The sequence below is a fragment of the Anopheles marshallii genome, chromosome X (assembly GCF_943734725.1).
Source record: "Anopheles marshallii chromosome X, idAnoMarsDA_429_01, whole genome shotgun sequence".
NCBI classification, from domain to species: domain Eukaryota; kingdom Metazoa; phylum Arthropoda; class Insecta; order Diptera; family Culicidae; genus Anopheles; species Anopheles marshallii.
Genome location: NC_071325.1, coordinates 946,684 through 970,444, shown reverse-complemented (window position 1 = coordinate 970,444; position 23,761 = coordinate 946,684). Strand labels below are relative to the sequence as shown.

The window sequence follows — 23,761 nt, the reverse complement described above, 5'->3', positions numbered from 1 at the left end:
GTAACTTACTACTGATAAAACAAAAAAAATCTTTTGGTAGTGATTTGTAAAACAAACAACAAAGCTGTATCAGTCACAAACGTACTGATCTGAAACAACGGGCTAGAAATCTTTCGTACCGGAACGTCCTCGAGCTAAAGTGGGTGTATTACATCTTGCTTTTTACACATATAATTAAACATTTAAGTTCTGCGATCATCTACTAATATGAGGGCGAGCGAGCAAAACAATCACATCCCGCACTACAATTATGCGAGCGAGCGAGCGAATGAAAGAATTATCTGAAAGGCGTTTTCTGTTCCCCTTCTGGAGCATAGGGAGGTCCTCGTCTGAGCAAAAAGCATCCCGGTAAGATGTGCGTCAAAAAAAAAAAAACAACGAAACAGCAGTAACCAAATCATTCAGTTCTGGTTGCGACGAATTTCGATTTTCGACGCATTCCGGTTTTACTGGACGTGTGGTGGACGCCATTCGTTCGTTCGTTTCGTGCATTGGTGGAATTGTTTTTGTCCGGTCACACTATTTTAATCGGGCCTGCAGAAAGCTGTACAGAATGCCGGCCTGCGTCATCACGTCGGCCGTGCTCGACTCTAGCAGATCCTTCTGTTTCGTAGCGCTCGGGCCGGGTCGCAGCAGCGTCGGCCCAAACACCATCGCCAGATTATGTAGCGACATTTTGTTTTCGATCTCCTGCTGGTGTACCCTACAATAGCAGCACAGAGTATGAGAACGAATATTATATATTATAGTACATCCAACAAAACCATAATAACAACAAAAATCCTTCATACCTCATTAGATGATCTAGCAGCAGGTTGATGGTGGCTTTGTTCGGTTGCGGAAGCTCAGCAAATATACGCTGTAGCTCGTGGATGCGCGAACCCTCGCTCAGGTTTGAATGGCGGTTGAACGCGTCGAAGAACTTCGGATAATACTGATCGGTGAAAAGCGCTTCGGGCAGATCGCGCAAGTACGACTTAAGGATCCCGGTGACCGAGTGTATATCGACCTCTTTCAGCAGCTGTTCCGCCTCGTACGCATTTGTTTCGAACGATTTCTTTAGCTTCGCAACATCAGACGCCGAACCGGATACGCGATAGATGCCGACCTCGGTCATGCCACGTCGTTCAACTTCCCTCACGCACGCGCTCACGATGAATGGAATATCGCGCTTTTCGCGCCTGTAACGGAAGTGGCAGTATGGTTAGAAAAGGGCCCAATACAGGAACGAGAATTCCAAAACTTACTTGATCACCTGCTGCAATTTGGCACCAAAGAGTGCGCCTGGTTTCGAGGTTGGTACCCGGCGCAACGTCACCTCACCCGGTACAAATCGTATGATCGTGCTAATGCTGAGCGTTTCCGACAGCTGCAATACCTTTCTGGTGGGTGTTTCCTGCATCCAGCTACGGCTTAACTATACGCACACGGCAAACAATAAACAAAATGCAGCATAGAGTTAATCTGTTCTCAATGCTCCCAATAATCAAAGTGATACTTACTTTGAGGATATGCTTCGCGCGCAAAATCGGACGCTGAACATCAGCTTGATACAGCAAAATGCGCAAATTTTGGCTACCCTCCAGCTCCAGCACGAACGATTCGTTCCACTGCGGTGTTGCACTGCAGCAGACAAGCTTCGTTTTGGCCTTGCGGAAATAGTGCCCGTACGAATCGATCTCGACACACACGAACAGATCGCACTGTTGATCGAACCCGCTCAGGCCCTGGATGGTAAGATGCAGGTCGCCTACGAGCAGGCTCTCATCGCGTGCGTTTCGCAACAGGTAGGAACCCATCTCAGTTTTGATGAGTGCCTGACAGGCCGTGATCCACGCGTGCAGATCATAGATCTGGACTGGAATGTGACCAGGCAGGTTGCACGATTGCTGTTGGTAATTTATTATAAAGAAATAATGCAAGAAATTTCATATGTCAAGCGTTCTTCAAGTTTTACCTGCTTGATCCTTACCTGTAACGACAGTATCGACTCGATCCATTGCGTACGCTCGAAATCTGAGCTGAGGAAGAACGTCATTGTTTTACCGGTCGCCTTGTTGCCAATCTTGAACACCAGATTTGGTGACGCAAGTACCAGCTGCGCCTCGAGATCGGCTAGCTTTTTCCGGTGCTTGTCGCCTGCTCGGCTTGAACCACCTGGCCGATCCTTCTCGTCTAGCATGATTTGATCACGCACAGTGCACGCCTGTGACTTCAGGTGCACAATATTGATCGGGCTCGTTTCCTTTGGATCGTTTGCGGACTCTTCACAAATTAGTATGTCCCGCAGCGGAATGAACCATTTCAGTTCAAACTCAAACCCATTCCGATCCCCGGTACGGCCCACTGCCTTATATTTGGCGCACGCAATCACATCGTTAAACAGCAGCAAATGTCGCAGCTTCCGGTGGCCATCCGCTAGCTCAACGATGAACGAATTCTTTACCAATCGTCGGAGGGCTTTATCGTCGCTCTGTAAAAGAGAGGATATTTTTTTACTCTTGAGCTTCTAAACTATCTGAGACGTTGCGCAAGCATAACCATCTCTTACCGGGAACATGGTCCGCGTCTGCACCACGTTAAACTCTGACAAGAAGTTACGAATCGCTTTGGACGCTTGCCGAAGCGGATGGTAGTCTGGGTGCTGTTCGGGCGTCTGGTTAAGCAGATCCTCCAGCACGAGCGCATTCTTTTGCACCCTCGCCACCGGCTTGTGCAGCAACTCCTCCAGCGATAGTTTCTGCTCGTTCTGGTTCTTAAACACAATGTTCGACACAATCTCTTTAAACTGTTGGCTGTGCGTGCTGCACATTTTAACCGTATCAATCGCACGACCGTAATTGTGCAGGAACGCACCGTACAGATGTATCTGGCCGGCCAGGCGGCGGAACGGTTCGCCCACGCACAGTCCACCAGTGTCCGGTGCGGTCGCATCATCCGGTGCGGCCAGACGGGCCTGCAGCTCCGTCAGGAATTCGCTGTGCACCTCGTGCAGGTCCTCGATCTTGAAAAAGATCGTCTGGAACTCCTCCTCCGATATCACAGGTTGCGAAGTTGTCAGCGTTGCCCGGATCGCCTTCATGTACTGCTTCATCTTGTTCAAACACTCCACGTATAGTGTTTCGCTCGTGATGATGCTGGTAACGATGCGCCGGATGATAGTGTCCCGGTTAGCGTTCTGTATAAAGAAAACATTGGGAATATTACCCCAACCAGGAAGTTTTCTATGCGATCGCCAGCGACTTACCGATATCTTACGGAACAGACCACTTCCGCTGGGTGTACCACCGATGCCGGGAGAAGCACCTACACCAACACCACCGTCCGTATCGGTCGAGATCGCACGCATCAGTACCGGTGCACCACCGTCTCCTTCGCCATCACTATCGATGGAACTGCTGCGATTTTCATTGTTTTGACTGGAGCTGAAAATGTATGGAAACAGACACATTGTTCATCGGGCCCATGCTTATTCAACAAACTGTCACAAACGGAGAATTCCCAATTATTTGATTTGAAAGTAATTCGTAAATTGTCAGATTATAATTTACGAATGTCTCTAGCGTCAGGAACACTTCGAGGGTTAAATTTAGTTATTTATGTAGCGTTTTGTGGTGTCCAAAAGGAGCAAACATTTAGTCCAAAGAAAGAGCATAAACAAGTATATCACGACTTTAAATCCAACCAATACTGCTAACACTTACTGGATGAAGTACTCAATATTGACGTAGTTGCTGCTACGTCCGGGAGATTCTGGTTCCAGCTGGACGCTGGTTTGGCTGCTGTTGTGACTACGCGGATGCGACGGCATCAGAAGTGTACTGGCATTTTCCACCGTGGAGATATCGTCCCGGCTCGATGTTGAACCGGTACCGACACCACCCGGCTGTATGTATACGTAGTCACCATCACTGTTATCGAGCGGCACCGTATCGTAATAGTGTTCCTGATCCTTCTGGCTCTGTTGACCACTCACACGCATACTGTCCGAGCTGAGGGATGAAATGGATTCGTAGCTTTTGATCTGCAAAGCGAGATGGTAAGATATTGAATGTTAGTTGATACGCAATCGGTGATAAAGATAGCTTCTTTCATGAGTGCTTTACTTACCCGTTCGGAGATGGGACCAACACCACCGGTACTGCCGATCGTTCCCGTACCGCCACCGCCACCCGAAGTCAATGATTCCTTGGAATCGACGTGCGGCAAACCATCGTGCCGCTGATGGTACGACTGCGCGTAGGGAGGTGTTTGATGCTGTTGGTTCATCTTGCCAAGGCTGCCGGTTGGACTGTCACTGCTGCTACCGGTCATGTTGGTGGGCAGCTTGCCCAAACTACCGGTCGGCGATACGCCGATTCCGGGCATACCGCCAGCCACCTTACCCAACGACCCGGTAGGACTGTCCGTGCTGGACGACTTCGACTTGAGACTATCCGACTTTGGTAGGCGAGCCTTGCCTGGTTCATGGAAACCGGAAAGCTTCACATCGAGCGAATCGGACGACTTCTGGCGATAGATCTCCGATGGTTTAATGTTCCGCTCGAGCGAACTGCTGGTCCCAGGACTGTCCGGTGTGCCCGTCGTTTCGGGCGAGGAATGGGACAGCTGACCTATGGCCGATCCACCACTCGTCGGCGTATCTTTATTCCGGAGGTTTTGCATCGCCATCGTTGGAACCGTCGGTGGTTCGACCGGGGCAGCACGGCGCACATATTTCGGTGGTGGACTAAAACGACAATAAACAAATAAATATTAATGTTAGTGGATTTTGAGTAGATTTGAGTAGACATATCTTATCGTTAATTTTTTGTTGACCTAATAGAGACTAAAAACCTTGTTTAAATCATATCATCCAAAGGGCAAAACGCGAGAGGATATGCCGAGGGCATCCGGGAAGTATTCCATAGCGAAAGTTTTAAATAGTTATCACTCCAGTTTCTACCAGCTCGTGCATACAATGCAACAGTTTTCTTCTGGTACAACATCCAATACTACCAACACAATTGCAATCGCTACTAAGGCACCAACGGCTAAAAGGGTTGATACGTTTCGTTAATTTGGGAAGGGTTTTGCGCACTTGCATCCGTTATACCCGATGAAATACATACACCAGCGCCAGACGCGTACGCTCTGTCTAACCTCTTTTTCTCACCCTTGAACACATCGTTCACTCCGCAACCGTGGTTCCTCCTCTCTTTCTGCTTCTCACGCTTTCACCCTTTTATAATATGCGAAATCAATTCGCGGAGGGCAGACAAACTGCTTGCCTGGTTGTTGGTCGGTAGCGATATAAGGTGCAGTAGGATGGGAAAAATTCGTTTCCAGTTTCTCTCTCGTTGCGCAAAGAATGAACGCTGGGTGGTGTGAAGGTTCTTTTTTGTTTTCGCTGAAAAATCGCAAAGCTGCATTGTATCCTCTATTGAACAACAACGAGCGAAAGCCTTGATAAAATGTTAGAGATGCGTGCGAACGTTGATGAGCTTTGCATAGATTGATGCGGTTAAGGGGACGAACAATTATTGCTTGAGTGAGCAAATCGACAGATAATCTTGATATAAGTAACTTCGCAGATAAGATCCAAAATAGTCTAGCGTTGTTCGGCAAACGGGATGAAGTTCCAAACGTTGGATCTTTGACAAATGTCACAGGTTCTCCGTTTCAACTGATTGACCTTGAGTATAGAGATTACGCTGATGGCACTCCGTCTTCTAGATTTAATTGACTCAGACATCTAGAATGACTGAACTTTCTTCTTCTCGAGAGTTTTCTCCCGACACGAATCGAACGTGCCGGCATGTCACAAAGTGGCAGATTTTGCATCCAGATTAAGCTGCTACACGTGCAGGTAGCGTTGCTCCACCATTGTAGCAGCGAAGTCCTCTCAAGAAAATCGAACAAAAAGCAACGGCCAACGCGTGACTGCACCCGATTATCAGCTCAAATCGGTTCGGTTGTGCTCCAATTGGTAACTAATACACCAATAAAGCAAAGCGCCGGTAAGAATACGGTGGAAGGTCTGGTAAATGGTCAATAAAGACAGACAAACTTCCACAGTTTACCAGCTCATCATCCGATCAGCACACTTGCTGCCCACCCCGGAAATGTTTAACGGAAAACTGTATTGAAGCCGAACAGCACTCAAAATTGATTTGGTCGATCGAAAAATTAAGCCATCATAAAGAGACGGGTTCTGTCTTCGCAATGCCGCAATACGCCGAATAGAGATAATGTTTCCCTAACGCAGCAACACGCGTTTTTGGTGTGTCGTTGGTTTTTTTTTTTAATGTGTACAACCGCTGCAAACTGGAACTTTCTTCACAGCTACTCCCAAACAGTTTCAGAATCGCGGAATGCACATACCAAGCCGTATCATCATTATAGTGCCGGGGGAGATCCTCGAATGGATGCCACCTACACCATCGACCGCGAAGTATGCACCACGAAGAGGGCGCCACGGCAGCACCGAAACCCCGTACAAAACCGGCCACGGAAGCGGAACGAATCCCATATCCCAAAGTGGCTTGAAGCGTGGAAACAGTTCCCCGATCGGTAACTGCGCGTCTCGGTCCCCCACGCAGTTTTCTTCCCTCTCTCTCTCTCTCTCTCTCTCTCTCTCTCTCTCTCTCTCTCTCTCTCTTTCTCTCTTTCTGTATCTATTTTTCCCTCTACACACTGCAGCGCGCATAATTTGCAGCATCAACACTCTCTGCTTCACTTTCGGGCCTGCCTCTCCCCCAACACCCCCAACTCCGCTTGCCACCACGAAACAAACGGTAGCCCCAATTAGCCGTGGTAATCGTACGACCCTCCGCAGCTGGGAAGAAAATGGGACCACTGGGCCATAGGTACCACCGCCGGTACCATTGCTGGCGCTGGTGCTACGGGTCCGCGCTCAGCCGTAGCCTTCCCATCGCAACTGCTGTAGCTATTTTCGAGGCAAGCATCTAACGAAAAGCCAACGTGGCAGCGGACGCGGCTATTGGTTTATGGTGAGGTTCGAGACAAATAATCATTCGGTGCGTTATCCCTAAAACGATATGAAACGTGAAAGTTATCTGCATGTTATTGCCATATGAAATGAAACTGTTTTGTTGTGGAGAATATGTGCCTGTCTTGGCCAGTTCCGGACGTATGGACGAGCGGACTAGACAATCAAAGCCTGCCTGAAGTGATCGGTGATTGTGAATGAATCGTTGAGCTGGCTGAATGAATCTGAATCTGTTTTCCAAAGAATCATGAATCCTCAAAGAATCATTCAATATTTATGACCTTCACCTATGAGGTTGTCCTAAAATTTCACAGTAGACCTCCAAGAGTCATGATCCGGCACTATTCATGAAGCTTTTGAGAGTTGATCCTTGATTCGATCACATGATGACAGATTCATATGAATGACTCTCAAATCTCTCAATACTCTCAAATAATCAATAGAACTCCTAACTTCTGAAGGCTCTCCACTTTAAGTGTACAATAATTTATCCTCAGTTTGATAACTTTTACATCAACATTCTCCAAGAGCTTTAGGAGACATACGTGAAATACCACTGGTAATAGTACCATTCAGTACCTGATCGTACGCTGAGCCGGTGAGCTATCAAACACAGCAATCTTATTTCAATTCAATGCCGTATTTGCGTACGCTCCAGGTCGTGCACCAATCTGGACCACGAAACTGGAATTCGCTCGGTGAGCCCATGTTGGCGCATGGAGAAACGAACGACAATGTTCCGTTGGCCTACTTTGCCACCGGCGGCAAGGTGACCTGAAAACAGAATATGCAGGCGACGCGAGTACCGGCACCCTTAGTGTACCCCAAAAAAAAAAAACAACAACCACCACCACCACTCGGCGAGTGAGAAGGAGGTCGTGGACCCGCTGGAGTGCTTGAATGGAGGATCGTAGAATTCAACCACAACACCTGTCAAGCTCACCGTCGTCTGCTGGATGCGCTAGCACAACGCCGAACAAGACGTGCCAACACACCGGGGGAAGAAGATCGGAATCATGGACAACCATTGATTCCAGAAATTCGCCCCACAACACCAACACACGCCAGATACGTTGCATGACGACGCGTGCGCACCCAGCGTAGCATAAAGTACCGGTTTTTTTTGTGGACTTGCTTGCTCTTTCCCGTTCTTTCAGAAGAACGAGAAGCCACAAGGACAACCCCCGGTTACACACGCACATTACGCCCTCCGACCAAATCGGGACATAGCGAGCGGGGGGCTGGAGCGTTCGCACAAATCAAGAATAGTTCCATCTCCCCCAAAACCCGTGCCTTTGACCCGTTCTGCAGCTGCGGGAAAACCAGTTCCGGACTTTCCAACGCACAATATACATCCACATCCACTTCACATCCAGCAACCGTCGGTGAATGGATGGACGGTACGCGATTCGCGACCGTTTCGAAAACATGTTTCCACTGAAATTAGTCGTATTTGCCAAATAAAACGCATCATCCATCCGGCGAAAGGCGCGAAGGAAGATGAGAATTTGTTTTATTTATTTTTTTTGGACATGATTCGTCCATTCCCTATGATGATTCACGGTGTGGAGTTGTAAAAACTTGGTCCCGTCAGCGCAATGCTTTGATAACCTGCCAAGTAACTGCGGGAAAAGCTGCTCGATACGTCCTTCCGGGTGTGCTAGTGGGAAGTTTCCGATTGCATGCGGGATTATCCAGTGAGTGTGCGATAGCAAACAGAAAGCGGCCGGATTTTGTGCTAATTAACCACACTGACTCACTGACTCAGCAGACAACAGAACGCACGCAACAGCTGGCGACATCTTCGCAGCAAAAGCCTTATGCTTGGCTCAATGTCTTCTGATGATCCGCGCGAGCGTGTCCGTTGCTTCACAGTGTTGCACACCAACCGCCAAAGAGCGTTCTGTTATGCAACTGGTACGAAATGTCAACCCGCAACCACTGGCGAACGTCTGCTGGCGGGTGTCGGTGGTTGAAGCGTGGCACACCGGATCGGATTGCTTGGATGGCGGATGGCGGTTACCTCATACCATCCCTCATACCAGTTGGGTGCACCAGACCCTGAAGATGGAGTGGTGTGTCTCGTTTGCTCCGGTTTGCGATACCCACATTTTGCCACAATTTTGTTTTATTGCTGGTGGGAGGTTTTCCAGGTTTTCAGAGCATTTCGGTGATCTTTTAGACGAATACCTTGGAGTTATAGAGCCGCAAACAATTGGATGTTTTCCGCAAAGATTCGTGAATCTGTCCGGAAATATGATTTTGCTTTTTGCTTCTTCATGATTCATGAATCTTCGATCCTCATTTGAATGACTCCTCACTAAAGTTTCATGTGATTAACTCTGCTCAAAAGATTCATTAAGTACAACACTAGTAATTTCCGTGAAGATCTTGAAGATATTCAGGCGGTACATCCTTCATCCGGTGGGAATACAATTTTATTTCTTAATTTGTCGATAGAAATTCTCCATCTTCCCAACAGACGCACATCACACGCAGTGCGATCGTGTATGTTTCGAAATACGTGCATAAATTCGACACCGTCCACATACACCATAAAGCTTCGCACGTTTCGTGTGAGTGATGCTGATAGTGATGGTGACGTAAAAAAAATGGCCGTTGTTTGTTGAAGCTAATGTTCACCGAACGTGACGGTATTGGGTTGGACTGTTGTGTCACTGCTACACACAGGTGTTTGGGTTGATTTAAAAAAAAACAACAACAACAGACAACCAAACGTTAAGAACCTGAAGATGAGGCTCAGAATATTGAGAGCCCATAATTAAGACACCCGTGCAGGTTCAACTGCTTCATTTACACCTTCAACCGGTACGTGTGACGTTAGCGTGTGAGGTGCATGAAGGAATTCTCCGAGAAGAGACGTTCAAGTGAAAGATGGGAAACCCCATCCCTGACCTTGGGTGAGGAGCTTCCAGAAGTAGACGAAGCTTTCACATCATCCCCCTAATTGGTACATCATCTCGCTAATGATCGCCCAACCTCGCGCATCACGAATATCCGATCTCCCAACTGTACTAGACTATGGAACGCCCCGAAAAAAGACCCCGCAAATGGAGAGAGCGCTAGAATCTGGCCGCCGCAAGAGAAAGCTAACCGCCCAGACGGGGCTTTACACTCGCGTAACTTCTTCACGGCACGGCACCGGCATACGTTCGTCGACCGTTTCTTGGCACTGCGCGGCAAAGACCGTTGGTGGACCGTGTGCGTTACTTCCGTGCGCGGCAAACGATGCGCTTCCGCGCTTCACGCAACACATCGCATCGGTGCGCGCACCCGCGGATTACTCGAGCGGGTTACCATTAGTCATTCGAAGTTTTCTTCCCAATGCACGGCGTTTTAACCATTTTGTACAGCTCATTGGGAAATTTTACACACTGGAGTACCCGCGTAACCTAGGGATAAAACCGCGTGCATGGCTCATTGTTTTTGTTGTAACAAACGCTTCGATTAATATATGAATCAAACAGAAGAATTATAAAACTTTACAGCACGCCCAAAACCATGGGACCCACCAAATGCAACGTTTAGACAAACAAGTGAGCAAGTGAAATTTTAATGTTAGTGCCGAATAGTTTGCGTAGCGATCGTAACGAGCTGAAGGGGCCCGGTTAACAACCATAAACAAGTGTTGATTGCCCGCTGCCAATCGTACGCGAACGGTGTGTACATTCACCTGCCGTGTACCGCCGGGCTGTGCAACGAATTTTGCCGTAAAATCGCGTACTGCAGTGCTAATCGTAAAGGTAGCGAAACACGATCGGGTTAATGTTTGTGGCAACCATAAACATAAACACTTGCCTGCTTGCATGTCTAGCTTTTCCTATGTCACTACACTGTTATGCTGCTTGGAACAGTGTTTGTTATGCGCTATTATACATACAACAACATCGGCACGAAACGATTAAGGTGGGTACAATTACGCGAAACCTTCCTGGAGGTTTTTTTTCCTTAACAAAGAATATCGCCTGAAACGAATGAATTTGTTGGAAAGGTTCGTTCTGATTAAGGGGAGATATACAGTCAGCATATTAGAAATCGATTTTTATGGTGGGATTTACTCAAACTTTTCAGAACCAACAAATGATAAAATTACGGCCTAAGCCTATTCCCATTCTCAAGAGAAAACACCTGAGATATTCATTATTCCGACGTGATTTTCTAAAAACCAAAAAAAAACCTAAAAATGAAGTATTTGCGTACTTGAATGTACTTCATGTTAGAAAGATATCTAGGTAGTTTGCCTTTCTTAAAGATTCTACTGTTTGTGATGAAAATATTGTTTTTGAGTTACTGAGCGTATAGCTCCCCTCAATTATTTTACTACTCTCAGCCTTCCAGCTACCTTCCAGCATTGCTGGGTGCTTTTCTCATTATCAAACATATTCTCAGTATGGCTTGATAATGCAATCGATAAGACTGGTGCCGTCAGATTGTACAATATGACTTGCTATTAACTGTAGTGTCGACTGCTTCAATTAGCGACCTACAAGAAGAATTCGGCCATGAGTACAATGGAGCTCGGGAGATGCGATAGATATATGATGAGATGGATCTAGATAAGACAGATCAACCAACTTCGATGAGTTAGACCGAGCGTAGTACTTAAATGCAATATATCCAATCCAATATATTCACATAATTTCGGCAAGTGATCATCCCAAACCCAAATTCCAACTCATTTAAACTCATTTCTTATCTACAAAACAAAAAAATTAAAATTAACTCCGAAACGCTAAACTGCTTTGTCCACTTACCGCGGGGGGACCTTTTTCTTGAGGTCGGCTGCGGCAGACGAGGCTCCCAACAGCTGCGAGGTACGTTCGGATATAGAACTACCACCGGTGAAGCTGCCACCACCGTCGCTGGTCCGATCCGGTGGTTTCGGATGTTTCGTATCCAGGAACGTACTGGCACTGCTGCTCACACCGCTGCTGTGCTGATGCTGCAGCTGCTGTTGTGGTAGATCACCCGCAACCAGATTCTCCACACTGCCACCGAACCGGGCACCGGTGTTGATCAGCACATTCTCGTAGTTTGCCGTCTTCGGTACCGACGGTGTCTCACTGTCGTGGGATGAATTATCACCACCTGCACTTCCACCACCACCACCACCATTGCTCTTTGACTCTTTCACTTCTATCACGGTAACGAAGTGGCTCGGGGAGGCGAGTAACGGTTGTGCTTCACTTTGGCTGGCACTGCGCGTCCGGTTGGTTCCGGCACGACCCACATCCGGTACCGGTCCGGACGGTTCCGGCTCGTTCGGTGCATCGTGGGTCGTCCCGTTCGCTGTCGGTTCCGGACCGTTCGTGGTTGATTGTTGCCCGCCGGTTGACTGTTGGGCCGTGTCGTTGGCCGGGTTGATGGGAGTGTTGGTACCGCTACTGTTGCTGCTGCTCGCTGCCACCAGCTCGCTCACGCAACGGCGGCTGTGCAGGTTTGAGGTCAGCTCATTGATGCACTGATTCAGCGGGCTGTTGTTGTTGCGATTCGGCGGCAAATCACGTGACCGCAGCTGGACACCTTGTTCGGTTGACTCACAGCCGATTGCATTACTGGCCGCTTCCGCATCTTCAGCGGGTGGTGCTGTACCTGCAGCAGATTGTTGGTTACCGGCCGCGGCTTTAATTATTTGATTCTGTGGCGAAGAGAACAACAACAAAACGACAGTATTAAATATTGCCCAATAAGCAAAGGTGTAGGTAATGACAGGTAATCGGAAGGTGGATAATTTGCCACTGTTTCGGTCCAACTAATTCTCCGTCACCATCGCACAGACGCATTCCGCTTTATCTAAGGAATGTGTGAGTATGTTTGAACACAAAATTAATACAAACCCTCATTACACCCAGAATATACTACGCCACCTTACCGATCGCGCAAAGGTATGATTCGCAACTATTTAGCGAACTCCTCAGTCAATTTGCTTCGCACTGTACGGCACATTCAGCCAGCTGTATCGCCACCTCGGTGTTTACTTATCTTATCGATTATCAAACACCTAAGAAGGTCCGGAGGCGACGGTGTTCAAGACTTGGTGTGACCACCACCTTCCAAGCAAACAAATGCGTCATCTGCGACTAAAGTGTAGCTTATGTATTGGCCACCATTTATCTCTCGACAGCGCCTGATACCTCGCACACTAACGAGAATGTACGTGCGGTGTAACCCTTCCAAATGAAACTCAGGCTCAGATGTTCGATTCTGGTCCCCGTTTGCACCCCGTACAACAGCCCGAGTTAGAGGTTTATTGACGTTTCCAAGTTTATATATATATGCCACACGTTAGTGCTACCGAAAGTAACAGCTAGAAGTAGTTAACTTCTTTGCTTTCTTTCTCGCCAGTCAATTTCATGCTGCCGAAGTGCGCCGCTCTTCGCTGCCATTTATGCACGGACGTTTTATTTTATTGCTTTCACGGCACAAAAGGCACTTTCTCGGTGCAATCGGTTACCGGGCCAGGCACGAATATGCAAAGAACGATACGTGAACACCGGCCAACACACGCCTTTTGGGGGATATTGGTGTTGGTGGTCGTTTTTTTCTTTACCATTACCATTTCATTAAGAACTTGCAGCGAGCGAAGGAGAGCGTGAAATGAACCATAAATGGACCATTACTAACTGCAAGGCCTGCAAAAGGCTGACATATGTCGCATTTTCTTTAACACAACCCATGAATAATTGAAATGAAGCATTCGAAATGGAAATAAAAACCTGGCAAATGCTCATTTCACAGTGCCATTAAAATATTGTCCGTACTCCAATAGTGCCAGGCAAACTCTCTAGAATTCTCAAACGTCCAAGGAACGTCTTATGCAGCAAAAGTTTCTACCGACAACACGCGAAATCACGATGCGAGCAAATGCAACAAGTGACCGGGGTTTTGCGGCTGGCACGTCACAGGCACAGTAGCAAACAGCGCCAATTTGCGTGACGATGTCGTATTGTTGATGGCTGGTGACCAACCCGACAGTCAAAGTCAACGATGCCAACCACCGGGACGATCTTTGACTCGTCCGGCGATGTTCGATTCGTGCAGCAGTGCGATACCGCAAAGTAAACAATGGCGTGCGCTTCGTCGGCGCGTTGGACATTTAATTAAACCCCCTCCCTTAGGAACCACGCAGAAGGAAATCGAGCGCTTGTTCGATAGGGGTTCTTAGCTCCTGTGACGGAGTCGGTAGCCGCCGTTCGCCCTCCGTCCGAGGTTCATAAATTTTATGTGTTTCGTCCCGCGGAAAGGTTATCCTACAGCAGCGACAACAAAGCGCAATGGGCAAGGCGAAAGCAAGACCATGTTGACTCACGCTTGTGCGGTTCGCACTTTGATTGTGCAAGTGCAGCTGCACTGTTTGGACTATAAACACACTCTATTTTCAGCCATGTCGAGTGTCAGCCATACCAGTACACCGTGAGTCCGGGCGAAATGTTCGCAAGTCACCAATTCGACATCTCTGGAGTGCATACAGTCCGGTCGTCTAATTTTAAGAACATCAATTTCTACATGGATGTGGGGAAGAGAAACACCCCTAGCGTACAGGACGTCATAACATCTAGTCGGTGCACCAATCAACAACACGCTCAGTCTGAATTCTTGGAATCTAGTTGGAATCTCGACTGGACCATATCCACCAGACACATCGACGCACCATTCCGCTGAAGGAAATTCAAGTCTTAGATAACCCCAACAATGGTTGAAGAGGCAAAAGGGAAGAATAAAAGGCAAAGGAGGTCATCATCTCACAGTGGGTACAGCAAAACGATCCTCTGCACATTGGACCACTGCACCAGGAAGAACGGAATCTAACTCTGCTTGTGTGAAGTTTACCAAACGGGCGACACAGTGCCTTGCTCGCTCAGCGGTCTCTACAAAACTGCCCTACACTGATGAAACCATCTGTCACGCTGTAACTGCTGTGGAAAATCTAAAGAGGACGTGTGTATCTGCTGATTAAGATGCTGCTGGATATAGACCACACTGAGAGCTGTAACGACAGGTGTAGAGAGTCTTCAACTACAGAGCAGAGCGGAGAATGAACGCAAGCAAACATATTGCCGGGCACGTGTAGATGCTTACCCAGCAACTCTTCTATCTTTCATGCATCATACATCTGTTTTCGTCTGCCATGGTTTGGGCGAACTGTGTTCAAGCGGGCACGCGCGCTATAAATCCCCCCCATCGGCATCGGCATAAACATCTGCGGCTTGTTTCGCGTGCGAAATGAAACTGCGAAAGTATTCCAAACGTGAGTTTTGCTGGTTTTGGAAACAAACGAGAACAAAAAAACAAACATCATATGCGCGAACGCCAACGATGCTATCTTGCACTTTTGTCCCATTGTCTTATCATTCCTTCCGGTTTTATCTGCCCTTTGAGTTATGCTTTTTGTTTAGCTTGCAAGCTGTATGCTTTACCCCGGATTCGCAAGCTCATCAACACTTGGAACGGGCAAAAACCCTTTTCCGATTGTTCCCATCGTCACCCCTGCACGCTCGACCGTAACTACTTACCCTTGAGCTCCAGATCTTTATCTTATCCGATACGGACACCTTTTGGTTCGATTTCATCGTTTCGTCGATTACAACTACATCGGAACTGTAGCGAAAAAAAAAAAACCTCCTGTTCACCAAGTCGCACACACTTACTCGGCTGCTTTTTCTATTTCACCACCGTTCGTACGATTCTATCTTACTATCCTCTTAATAATCACGATCAACTATTGCAACTCTTTCGGTGTTGGTCTTAGGGGAATACGTACAACTTCCTTAAAACTTTGTCCAACATGTCGCCGGAGAACTTGGCAGCTTGTTAGGTAACGTCTCTTCTCTTTCTGTGACTTCTCGATCGATGATCTTTTAGGAACTCTCGGCTAAATCGCCAGTCCACAAAACGGATCACACACGTCCCGTGGCACCTAGTAGAATCTCTACGAAATTCTGAAATTCCCACACTTTTCACTTGGAGATCGTCTCCCGACTGTTCTAGTCTCTGTCAACAGCTGTGGCGATTGTTTAGCTATCGACACCAAACGTCAAACTGGCGTGAGGACACTGCTGTCACGCTAGTCACACTAGCCCGTTCGAGATAAAGATTTTGTTTCCCCACCCACCCGCTTTTGCTCTCCCCCACCCACTGTGCCTGTACGATAATAAAACGTTCAATGGCCGGTGCCCTTATGGCAGTGTGCGCGCGAGCAGGAAAACAAACGAGAGCAATGATAAGACCTGGAGACGGAGCATCGGTAGATGGGTGCGTTAACGATGCGATTGCAGCGCCACTGTGTGCTGTTCGGTGCAATGTTTCACACGTACAGATATCTCACTTTGCTCGCTTTACTAATCCCCCTCACACACATTCCCCATCCACATTTCCACCATTACCTACCCTGCCTCACGCCTCCCTACTAAGGTTTTGCCGGGTCAGGTCAATAGCGAGGCCCGCGGGACATTTAGAAATTGAACATGATTGTATGAAATCAGCCCGTATCGTGTGTGGGAGGGCCCCATTTTGTGCATCGAGCAGCGTATAATTGAGAAAGCAGACCAGATGATGCATGCTGAACCGGTCAACTGGCTGGGTGCTAGGTTTATAGGTTGGATATTTTATTACCGTACTTTAAGATGCGTTACCATATATCTTGATGCTAATTTTACAAACAGACTGCATTCTGCATTCTGCACAATGTTGTAAATTGCCGCCCCCCCCCAAATAACTAGTATAAGAGAAAGATAGGCGTCAACATGGCTGTTATCATCCTCTGATGTGACACAACCCTTGCACAGTGAATATTGCACTACATTCCAAATTCCATTGCAGACGTACAATCCGCACCCCTCACACTCCCCAACTACATCCGGAACATACAATCAGGGTACAGACGACAGCTGGTCTGGCTTGCCGAGAAGGGTATGACAATGGGAACCCAAGTTTTTATTTAATATATAGGGAAAAAAGGACGCTGATTACAGCTGATCAGGAAGTGGTCGTTCTGAGGCGGCAGCAGAACATACACGACGAGAACGTGGTGCGTAAGGGATGGGGAACTGGCGGTGCTAGAGTGAAATGGTTTGTTCCCCCTCGGTGACACAGATTTCTGCCGTACTCCACACCGTATCCTAGCGCATTTCCGGTTGAATGCAAACAACAAAGGGGGGGGGGGTCTATAATTATGTATTGGAAAAGTGGAGTACTTGGAGATCTGATGTTGGCTGATGGAGAGATCTAACCCATAAGCATGTGCAAAAATAACTTCTAGCTCATAAGCACCCACACGCAAAAACATATCGTCTGACTTTGAGCAAAGGAATATTCGATACTGTTGGATAATAATATCTATCGTTCAAACTAGAGAACGCGAAGTAATAAACTTATGAGTTGAGTCGATATTACTGCCTTAAAATCTTGACTGGACATTGGCAATTTTGGAACATCTAGATCAATTCTGAGGTTTATTTTCAAGTTAGGTCTGTCATTCTACAGCAATTCCAGCGCGACAGTGATTGAATGGTAGTACAATGACTACATCGAGTACGAAAAATGTCAAAAAGCACTATTGAGGACCTAGATCCAGTTGATTAGCAACTGGAAAGATTAAAAAGCCGAACTTTTACAGAAAACGACGTGTTGGGAAGAGACTTCTTAGGTGAGACGGTTTCTGATGTCAATCTGTGTCAATCGGCTAGATCAACGCCTCTTGAAACAGACCCTAGATATAGTTGCTGATCTACTAAAACAGTTAGTTAGTTCACGGGAGAAATCGGAAGTATGTCCGATTACAAAATGGGGCACATTGATTTGGCAATCCGCACAACCACGCATACATGATAGAGTATGCAGATGGAAGCATGGAACCCGGATTTGTGGTGGATCATGTCTTATTTATGCAATTGTGTCCAATCAATATGATCGGGCACAGGCAGCGCGCACACACCGCACCAAGCCACGTACGACCGTACGTTTGCGCTTATATCGGACCGGCGTATTAACACTCCTTCCGACACGAGATACAACACACACAAAAAAACGGTACATAACAAACACATCACACACCGAAAAGTTTTGCGAGCTGGGCAACTGCTTAGCCCCGTGTATACAACCGTGGCGCCCGGAGTGAAACGCATCGAAAGCGTGAATAACGCACCGAACGGTTCCGCGGGTAAAGCTAGCGCGGTGTGAATTATTAACAACAATTCCAACCCTGAACCAGCGAAACACTACAGGGTGGTGTAACGAGGCACAGAGTCAACGGGCGGGTAGGGTGGGGTTGGGGTTTAGGGGGCATTTGGTAAGAAAAAACACAGCACACCCGAACGAGGAAATGGAGAAAACAAAAACGTAAACATGCACCAGCGACCAACACAAAACCGAGTGCGCGCGCCCGAGTCCACCGTGCGCGAGGTACCTGCGCGACAGAGGGTAGCCTGCCAACCACCGGACCGTAACACGGTTCAACCACAACTGGGCCCCGTACGTGTGCGCATCTGACCTGGCCCCGTGTTACGCCATGTTGGTGGGTACGGTTGAGGATGCTCGCCGTTTTTATCTGTATCGATACGTGTGCGCTCTTTCGACCGTTGTGTACTGCGCACTGGATCAATTGCAGAGGTGGTTGTGGAGAACGGAGGCAAAGCTCTTACTTCGACGCGCGTGTAGGTGTGGAAAAAAGATGCAACGCAGTCTAATTAGTAATAGCTGCGGTATTGCTGGTGTTTGTTCGATGTTACTGGAGAGATGCTGCGAGCAACTCATAGGCGGTCGGTGTAGTAGTAGTGTGAAGCACGATATCATGATCGCCATATGAAAAGGTTAGGTTAGGTCGGTGTTTTAGACGTTCATCTTCCTCTTTTCAAACTCCTTTCAAACGAACCGTTGAAGATGTTCTCCACCTCAATTACAGTGCATGAAAAAAGCACACTACTGCACCGCAACAGAGAGCAAGAGAGATCGTGAAAGATAATCACCCAAGAGTTCCCTCATTGTGCACACTTTCTACAGCTCCTAAAAGCTGTTGTAGCAAAACGACGTGCGTAGAATAGTATATCACTCTTCAACACCACTGCTTTTCCCAAGATCGCGATGTTGGTGATGCCGGAAAAGAAGCATACATGCGTTTACATTTCCGGTACGGTAGTAACTTCACACACTACCACACAAATATAGGGCTTGCCCAAATGGAATTCTAACCACGCATGTTTGCTGTACCTCGTATGGTATGCACACGAAGAGGAGCAAACAACACGGCAAGACTGCAAAACCCTTTTGCCGGGCAAGATAATGTGACGTGATCTTTAAACGATCTTTAGAAAGAGAGATCGTGCAAGTGTTTGCGTGTGTGAGAGCGCTAAAATAAGGGAGGGTCAGCTCTAAGCTGACCACATATATGTGCAAGGTATCAGATGGGAGAGGAAGACTCTATCGCGTCATCAGGTTGCTGCTGATGGTTCTCGTCATGCAGTAATGTGCACATGATATTGCGTGGAATCGTATGGGTGTGTGTGTGAGTATTATGTACCTTATCATACGACGATACGACTACGCATTTAGCAGCCGATTAGATATTACTACTCCGCCCACCTGTGCATACAGACGTAGGCGTACGCTCTTGGTAGTTGTGATAGGCGACAGTGCTCGCGGACTGTTAAGCGTCCTTTACACGAATGAAAATACGCCACGGTTCTAGATGCTTTAACTACTACCTTTAACGTTCTAACCGTTCACAAGTCAATCGAATTCTTGCTCTCCGCAACATAAACAGTATTAAAGAGACACCTCTCACCCATAAACATCACAGCGTTTCGAGTGATCTGTCAGACCGAGACGTGCGTTTGTAACCATTTTTTTATGGATAAGGTTCCGCGGGTAAAACTAACGACTGGAGGAAGCGTTATGTTTGCATTACTTGATGGGGATTTTTTTCTTCATCATTCTTTTTCCGCAGAGTTGCGCGGATTTCACCGGTTTGACAGCAACAACAAAAAAAAACTCCACCAACTCATCACGCGTTTCAGGTTACGGGCTTATTAATACAGTGAATCAGACTTTATGCTAACAGGTCCTACACCCGGGCGAAGAGTCACCGAATCAGACTATTTAAGTCGCTCGCTGAAGCGGTATGATATCATAGTGATCCCTGCTTGTCAGCTAGCTAATTGCCATCGATTGGACACAATTGCACACATGGTGCCATTTCTGGTAGGCGGTTAGTGATTCGCTTCCTGCTTTAAGGTTCTGCTCAGCACACACGCACACACACTGACATCATCCAGTCGGCATGAGCAAGTGTAGAAAATTCACCGCAACATCGTGTCGATAGACTCGCCACTCGTCTGATACATGGTAACGCACCCACAATACATCGATACTCAAGAATTACCGATTGAAAATTACTGAGAAGGGTGAGTAGGGAACGCCGCACTAGACATTGGTAGGTGATAAACCTACATTTAATTGCTTCACTACAGGTACCTCTCGTGTGACTTTTGGGTGTTGGTAACAGGCAGTCAGGTATCGGCCCTACTTATGCATTATCTCATCCTTATGCGCCATCCCGACCGCACTGCTGTAATTATAATGGACACTGTCCTATCATCATCCTGATATTTAAACCCTACAACAGCAAGATTGTTGTAGGGCGCTACTGCAAGCATAACAGTCGTTAGTACCGATCTTCCATACGACAAGATCGGTACCAAATCGCATTACGGAACGCTTCTTTATACGGAGGAGTTATATCCATCTGGAGAAAAAAGGGCTCTAGACAACCAGCAATGCTAACCCAAGACTTCTGAAGTTGCAGTGCTACACAGAAGGAAAAAAAGCTGAACAAAAACACAGCACTGTTCGCAAGAACTTGTTTAAATGTTGAAATAAGAACAAGCAATCTAACAGTGTTGCGTGCAATATCAAGAAACAAATATCACTAACATTTGCATACCCGACATGACATTACATCCAACGCTCTTAAGGTGCATCGAAATGCATTAAATATATGGAAATTGATTAGCGTCGGTCTTGTAATGTGTTCGCACGCCAAATGAAACCTGTTATCGGACATTAAACCAACGCCCCGGAGGCTAAAACCATCGATAAGACGCATGGATACGATGCATGGGAGGGGCGAAAAGATCGAAACAAATAAAATTACCATAAAAATTCGACTTCACGCATTCTGCTACACATTCCAACGTACCCCCTTGAGCAATCGTTGGACAATTTCTTGGATTTTTCGTTTTTTTTCTTCGTGTTACTTCCCACCCATATTCTGTTAGCCCATCGCCCTTGCCAGAGCATGTGCTGGTACACACAGACGACACATTCTGATAGTGAAAAGGTGCGATAAGATAATTTTCTACTTCAACGTCGTCAACGTCCCATAACACCGTGTCAATTCGTTCCATCTGGTTGTGCTTGGTGTATGTGAGCCAACGTACACATCCGCACCGCGCAGAACTGCATTTCAGCCGGCGAGTGAGACAACTGCCGAGAAAGCAGTACGTTTGGGGAGCAGAAATTAGTTACGGTGTATTTGCGATAAGCCTCACCAGACGTCGGATGCCACGGGTCGATGGGCCCTTGGTGTACCCGGGATGTGCACACACGTGCTGGACGTACGTAACAGGGAATGGGAGGGTGCTTTGTGCGGGGTCGAGTGCAAAGAAGGATGAATAAGCAGTGTTGCAAAACCCTGCCCCAGAACCGAGCGCTCTGGCACTACGCAACACAAAATCGAACGCAAATCCGCATTTGCCTGAACCTGTACGTGTGAGGAATATATTTAAAAAAAAAGTTTCCCAACGCATCTTTTTACCATAGCAATACGGGATCACGCCTGCCCGGACGGTGGGTAGAATTCTCACTGGGTTTGTCGTCGTCTATTGGGTATTCCTTCCTTCACAATATTTATTTCTACCAAAAAAAACCTTTACTGTACTTATTTTTCGACTTTCCTTATCGAAAGTCTCCAAAAACAAAACCGATCCAGCGGTTCCATACCGGATTGGGCGGGAAGAAGTGCAACCATTTATCAGCGTCGCTAATCTTTCGTTTGCGAATAGGCGCAACAACAAAAAAAAACGAGTGACATCAAAAAGGTAAAGAACGAGTGGTGTATAAACACAATAAATCCCGGCTTCGCTTAATAGGCTTTCCAAGCGGATATGTTTTGTTTGCCTTTTTTCAGCCAACGCTTAAATCGATTAGCTGCTACGAGCCATCCTCCGGTTGCTATATGACATTGTGCTCTCCGATCGAGGATTATGGGGAACGTATCGATTGGGAAAGTCTGTTCGTATCTTTGACTTTACCTTCCTGTGCAGATATTACCATTGGTTTACATGTTGCACTGCGCGACCACTAAGTCTTTGGTAGTTGTTGACGCAGAGCTTAGCACAATGCTTAACGCGTACATCTCAAGCGTCTTAATACTTAATTCGTCGGCAACCTCTGCACTCTGTGTTCTCATTGACGGGAAATATTTGCATCTATTACCGCTCACCCATACTTAAGCATATTTTTATCCCTCGATATTTCTACAACTCTAAAACAAAGTAATAAAAAAATATCCCATCAAACAATCACAAAGAAAGCGATCGATCTATCACTACCACTTACCACTTCCTCCACGTCCGCCTGGCTGTTCGTTCCGTCCGCCTTTCCTGGTGGTTCGCGTAATTGATTACCGCCTACCGCCAACAAATTGGCAGCCGATGCCGGCGAATTCGCCTCGAACAGTGTGGACGGATCACCGCCCGCTTCCCTGTACTTCTCCACATCGCCCAGCAACCGCTCGAGATACTCAACGTAGAGCGTCTCCTGTTCGAGCTCCTTCGACAGTTCCGCGATCTTTTGCTTGTGCCGTTCGAGACTCGCCCGCACATCCTGCTCCCACGCGTCCGAGAGCGAACTCTGGGGAAACCGCTGCACCCACATCCGCTGGAAATCGCTGAACACACTCATATCCTTGCCCGGGTACTTTCCCGTGTGTCTGTACGGGTATGCAATTGCAACAAAAACCAAACTCTTGATCCTTTTCTTTTGCAGTTTGCCCTATATTCTGCTGTTTGCGTTTCACTCTGCACGTGCAGTTTGAGCATGGTGCCTATGCTTGCTACGGATCTTCATTGTCTTCACGTTTGTCATCTCGTATTTCGTTTCGCAAGATTTTTTTTTTCTTTTAATCTACACGTTACTTCCCTTCCTTGAGCATAACACTTTCCCTGTCTTAAGACCTTACGTCCAGAAGGTGGCTATTGGTGATGGCTTTGGTTGGGACGCTTCTGTTTGCTGATTGGACACAAATGTACACGCTCGTACACACATTCGGGACATACTAGCGATGTGCTGGATGGTTTCCCCGATCGGCCCCCTCCAGGGGGCACACCTATACCGATCCTACTAACGAGATACACTAACGCAAATGCGCTGGCTGCAACTGCGGTACTACGACGACGGTAACCGGTGATGACGCGACCGGCTCAAAATGGCCCTGTTCGAGCCCGGCGGCTACTACAGCTGCTGCTGCTAAAATGCTGACCCCGAGCGCAGTAGTCCATTGTCTGGAACGTGGAGAGAAGTAGAGAAACATTATGAAAACATGTTGCGTGTGCAAGAAAAGCGGTACCGACTTAGTGCATGCGGTTAGCAAAGGGCGTGCAAACGAGAGCGAACAAAATTCCCGGGGTATGAATAACTTAGCTCTTCCCCCACCAACAGCGGCTCTAACGAGCTCCAGATGAGTTCTCGGTTGCG

The 23,761-nt window shown here is 47.4% G+C and overlaps 1 protein-coding gene across 1 annotated transcript; it reads right to left on the bottom strand.

Annotated features, from left to right (window-relative positions):
• Window positions 1-519: 519 nt before the first annotated feature.
• LOC128714894 (uncharacterized) lies at window positions 520-22,969 on the bottom strand. Its single transcript, XM_053809779.1, has 11 exons — window positions 22,625-22,969; window positions 11,767-12,650; window positions 4,111-4,729; window positions 3,705-4,024; window positions 3,248-3,425; window positions 2,552-3,178; window positions 1,973-2,473; window positions 1,503-1,889; window positions 1,248-1,417; window positions 792-1,181; window positions 520-703 (listed from the first exon to the last, which is right to left on the bottom strand). Exons 1-11 carry the CDS (start codon window positions 22,967-22,969, stop codon window positions 520-522), a joined length of 4,605 nt encoding a protein of 1,534 aa, XP_053665754.1.
• Window positions 22,970-23,761: the final 792 nt, after the last annotated feature.

Coding starts and splice junctions, on each gene's coding strand:
- LOC128714894 (XM_053809779.1), bottom strand. CDS start 22,969: ATGAGTGTGTTCAGCGATTTCCAGCGGATGTGGGTGCAGCGGTTTCCC. Junction 4,025..4,110: donor TTGGTCCCATCTCCGAACGG/GTAAGTAAAGCA, acceptor CTCGCTTTGCAG/ATCAAAAGCTACGAATCCAT. Junction 1,182..1,247: donor AAATTGCAGCAGGTGATCAA/GTAAGTTTTGGA, acceptor CTTCCGTTACAG/GCGCGAAAAGCGCGATATTC.